The sequence below is a fragment of the Ictalurus furcatus genome, chromosome 18 (assembly GCF_023375685.1).
Source record: "Ictalurus furcatus strain D&B chromosome 18, Billie_1.0, whole genome shotgun sequence".
Taxonomy (NCBI): Eukaryota; Metazoa; Chordata; class Actinopteri; order Siluriformes; family Ictaluridae; genus Ictalurus; species Ictalurus furcatus.
This window is the reverse complement of record NC_071272.1, coordinates 20,768,805-20,773,818: the sequence shown is the minus strand read 5'-3', so window position 1 is coordinate 20,773,818 and position 5,014 is coordinate 20,768,805. Positions and strand designations below refer to the sequence as shown.

The following is a 5,014-nucleotide window of genomic DNA, read 5'->3' as shown; positions in this document are numbered from 1 at the left end:
ATGTTGCTTAATAATAGATTTATGTAATGTTTTATGAACTTTTATGAACTCCTATGTGACATATCGCATAAAACCTGCAATGTCACTTGACGAGGTCTGACATAAGCCTTTCATGAAGCATCTAACACTGTTTTATAAAAGCTTAATGTAATGGTTATGAGTGTGTTATGAAGTTCATATGTAGGCACCCGTCCAATAAAGTGTTACCAAACAATTTTAGGTAATTCTGATCATTTGTTCTGAAACTGTTGATTAGCCATTGCTTAGAAAGAAAAGCAATATACACTCAAAGTTATTCTGGTATCATTTAGAGGCAAAAAAAAAACTCAACACCACCACTGGCCCAGATCGTATATTAACACACATACGTGTCTAATAAACACATATGCACGACATTTTCAGAGAGTCTCCTGCTTATTTCACTTATTATCAGTTGTTTTTTGTTATATCAGTACAGCTTATCGTGTTACATAAAGCCTGACTTGTTTTTTTACAGGCACCATGGGCGGGTTCAACCAAGAATCCAGATTACACAGAGGATTTCTACAACCGGATTAAGCTAAGCACCTTATTTAGTAACAAGAAGTGAAAATCATCAATAAGCCCGTCTGTGGAGTTGGTATAAAGAGGCCACTGGTCTACGGAGACATTGAAACTTGGTGGAGAAGTGGAAAACGCTCCAATCGCTATTTATAAACTCTAACTCTGTCCAACTTCGACACGAAAGGTAAGATCTGTGATTTTATTATTAGCGTGATAAGGTTAAATATTACCTTATGTTTATACTGTTAAAATGCATGCATTAAAGAATGAATTCCCTCTTTAGGAAAGCATTACTGGTGACGCAGGAGATTATGAGACTGAAATGAACAAGCAAATATAAGCACAGCATTTGCTCTCTCGTTGTTGTATAGGATGGAATATTACAGGTTCGCCTTGCTGGTAGTCTTCCTGTCCTACATTGAGCGCTGTTGGTCTTCTTCCTGTGTGGTGGACAGCTTCACTGTCAAGCAGGACTTTGACCCGAAAAAAGTGAGTCCACAGATCGGGTTTATAAGGAAAGGGACTATTCTGGAGTCTGAGTAGTCAGAAGGTGTTGATTAATTTTCTATGACAGTGCCTCTGACAGTAGTATAATTGTTGATGATGGTGACGCTTTCTGTAAGGAGATGTTTATGTAACATTTATGGAAGGAGTCTCCAGTGTCAGTGCTTTGTTACAAAGAGGTTAGTTTCATTTGTTTTTTTGCTGTGGGATGAAGGATGGAAGATGTTGCACTCTGTAGTTCCTCTGTAATAAGCTGCATTTTTGTCTTCAAACAAAACGGCACAACTGCAGTATTGATACTGGTGATTACGACTTCTTTTTCGTTTTGTCAGTATGCAGGAAAGTGGTATGCCCAGCAGAAGAAAGATCCAGAAGGACTCTTCTTGCAGGACAACATTTCTGCAGAGTACACTATCGGAGAAGACGGAGCCATGACTGCATCTTCCAAGGGTCGCGTCACTCTGTTTGGGTGGGTGAGGAACAAGATAAATACGTCAACAGCATGACATATGCAGAAAAAGTACATATCGATGAGTTGTTGGTTGGAATAACTAGACATAGAGAAGCGCAGATATGATGCCGCATATCAGTATCGGACTCATATCAGTATCGGACTTGATAATGGAATGTTGGAAGTATATTAAATTCAGTTTGACAAGTATTTGCTTTTGAAGAACAATTTCAATGCAAAGCCTAGCAAAAAAGAAAGAAAAGAATAACAGCAACCAGTGACATTTCAAATGACGAACAGTTGTAAACCGAAGATAGGAAATAATTCGATTGAAGAGATAAAAATTTACGCATCCTCACAGCAACAACTTACATACAGTGTTTTTGCACTTATTAACCCCTAAATCCTCCAGCTTAGTTATTCATGTTCACGCATATTATTCTGTTTCTGCTACGGATTAGTCAGTAACTACAGTAAAACCTATTGGAAAGGTGTGTAGATTGTCTAGAGTGGGGAATGTAAATCTGGACCCACAGAGTGTGAGTTTAAAAGGTTAAAAGTGAGGTTTTAGCAGAAATATTTGATTAATGCAGCGCTAACTAGAAAGCAATCTGTGTGTGTGTGTGTACAGATTCTGGGTCGTGTGTGCTGACATGGCTGCCCAGTACACGGTGCCTGATCCGTCCACACCTGGCAAGATGTTCATGAACTACCAGGGTCTGGCCAGCTACCTGTCTAGTGGAGGTGGGATAACGTTCACATTAAAAAGTAACACTTACTTTTAGAAAATATTCCAAGTACAACCCTTTGTGCAACCATATATTTCAAGAGCGTTGAAACGTTTTGCACCCAGAAAGAGTAATGTTTAAGTTTCGAAAACATTCCAAAGACCGACTGTATTATTGCAGCAAAGATTTATTTATTTTTTTATAAATGTGTTATTAATATTAAGTACATTAGGCAGATACATTTATGTGTGTATTATTATATAATTATATATATATTTTGAGCCATCAGTGCTGTACATCACCAGACGTACCACTTACAGAACCCCAAACCAGTGACAGTGTGTTAGACATTTATAATATCTTATAAACGTAAGTAGAACTCATAAATCCCTTTTCCTAGTTATAGTAGCATCACATTTGAATTTAAATTAATCATTTATGCTTGTTTTTTAGTTTTTGGGTATTAATGTAAGTGCGCATTCAATTAGTAAGGAAAAAACACCTGGAAGTTGATATTTTTCTTATACCAGTACGCGCCGAAGTATTTTATTAAATAATTTATACCACAGCACAGCATGCTTTTTATTCTTTTATTCCATATGTATGCGTTAGCTTTAGCTTTATGGTTACAAAACGCTAGCACTGGAGACTACTTCTATAAACGTTAAATAAACATCTCCTTACAGAAAACTTGGCCAATTTGCTGTTATTATAGAAATGATAACATATTATCAGTGCCTTAATATAAACCTGTGATGTGCAGCTACACTACTGTCAGAGCTGCTGTTATAGAAAATTAATCAATACCTTCTGACTAATCGGAATCTGCGAATAATTCAACAGCGCTGTGCTCATGCTGGATATACACAATCCCTACTTTGAGAACCTGGGATCGATATAAAAGTATGGTTCATTCACACAGGTGACAACTACTGGATCATCGACACCGACTATGACAACTACGCCATCACCTACGCATGCCGCACACTGAAAGACGACGGCACCTGTGATGACGGCTACGCCATTGTGTTCTCCCGTAACCCCCGCGGCCTGCCCCCAGCCATCCAGCGCATTGTGCGGCAGAAACAGGAGGAAATCTGCCTGGCGGGACAGTTCAAACCCGTCCTGCAATCAGGTCAGGCTACGCCAGAGTGTCCTATCACAGACCTGGACTTCAAATAAAGCACGTCTCTGTGATACAGTGATGTCTTCATAAATGAATGCATGCCTGTCGGACACTTTATGAGGGTCACAAATTTCCTCTTTTGTTCCACAGGAGCCTGCTGAGGTCTCTGACACCTTCCTTTAGTACGCTGCCATGAGAAGACCCATCCAGCGCTTTAGAGATGCAGAGGATGAAGAAGGCATCAGGGAGAAAATTGTGTTGGGGACAATAAATATTTTTTAAACAAAAGTTCTGTTCTTGAAGAGTTTATAGGGAATTGAGACACGCTTGTTAAGCCTTGGCAGATGCTTATAAAAATAAAAATACTTTCTGCCAGTAAGTAACACTTTGCAAGAACAAAAAAAAAAACACTATAGAACTACTGATCCGGGTTAAAATATATGCTATTTATATCTTATGCCTTGTTATACACATATAATAAGTTGACTTAAGTGCGAGTCGTGAGGATTTATGACTTAACTGACCCACGTAAGATGACGCATTCACATTTTTACATTTACATTTACAGCAGATGCCCTTATCCAGTGTTATATATTCTCCGTCATAAATACTGTATATCCTCATGCTATTACAAATAGGTCAGGGTTTAAAAATACCAAAATGCTAACTTGGAGGAGTTGATACAGCAAGTTTGTACAGAAATAAACATTTTAAAAAGTCTAGGTTTGAGTCTGCATACACGGAACTTCATTCATTCATTCATCTTCAGTAACCAGTTCATACCGGACAGGGTCAGGGTGGATCTGAGCCAATCCTGGGAACACTGGGTGCAGGGCGAGAGCATTCAGACCATCACAGGGCACCACTAACACACACATTCACACACTCATTCACACCTATGGCTAATTTAGTGTAGTCAATCCACCAGTGGGAGGAAACTGGAGAACCGGGAGGAAACCCACACGGATATGGGCAAGGACACGTGAAAGTTCACACAGAGAGGAACCTGAGCTCAGGGTTAAACCCAGGACCTTAGAGCTGTGAGGTAACAACGCCCACATGTTACTTTTCATCTGTAATTTGTGTAAACATTGGGTGCACATTAACAATGTGTTTCACTAAGGTAGTATTTACACTTGGGTCACACCCAAACAAGACTGCATTACTGTAGACCTCGGCACTTAAGACAAATCAACAGGGATACGTCTAGGAAAGGTCAGGTGGCCTTTTTCCTGAACAAAGCTGAAGCATTAAAACCTGAGCACTGTTAATCCACAACAGCTCCAAATCAGCACAGAACCTGGATCTGTGTGTTAAAGCCAATTCACACAGGGTGAATTTCTGAACAGATGTCACACAAATCAGACTCAATTCCGTGTTAAAGCAACTTTTCAGTCCATATAAACTCTGTCATGTGAAAAACTCGAGCCATCTCCACTGATTGTTGTTTTTTTTTCTTTGTCACCTGCCTGCATTTAACATAGCCATATTATACCTCTATAATAAGATTATTCTCTATAATAGTAATACACCTATATAATATACTATTGTAGCTATAGTAGTAAGAAAAAAAAGAAAAAAAAAAGATCTAGAGTTGGTACATATACAAAATACTGTGCAAGTTTTAGACAAATTTTTCTACATACATTTTGTGTTTATTTG

At 38.7% G+C, this 5,014-nt stretch overlaps 1 protein-coding gene across 1 annotated transcript; it reads left to right on the top strand.

The window, feature by feature from the left end:
• rbp4l (retinol binding protein 4, like) lies at positions 1-3,640 on the top strand. Its single transcript, XM_053648852.1, has 6 exons — positions 1-727; positions 915-1,032; positions 1,380-1,516; positions 2,130-2,242; positions 3,149-3,361; positions 3,503-3,640. Exons 2-6 carry the CDS (start codon positions 916-918, stop codon positions 3,511-3,513), a joined length of 591 nt encoding a protein of 196 aa, XP_053504827.1. The 5' UTR covers positions 1-727; position 915; the 3' UTR covers positions 3,514-3,640.
• Positions 3,641-5,014: the final 1,374 nt, after the last annotated feature.

Excerpts from the sequence above, each read along its gene's own strand:
- rbp4l (XM_053648852.1), top strand. The coding sequence starts at position 916 with ATGGAATATTACAGGTTCGCCTTGCTGGTAGTCTTCCTGTCCTACATT. Across the intron at positions 1,033-1,379 it reads AGGACTTTGACCCGAAAAAA|TATGCAGGAAAGTGGTATGC; the intron begins GTGAGTCCACAG and ends TCGTTTTGTCAG. Across the intron at positions 1,517-2,129 it reads GGTCGCGTCACTCTGTTTGG|ATTCTGGGTCGTGTGTGCTG; the intron begins GTGGGTGAGGAA and ends GTGTGTGTACAG.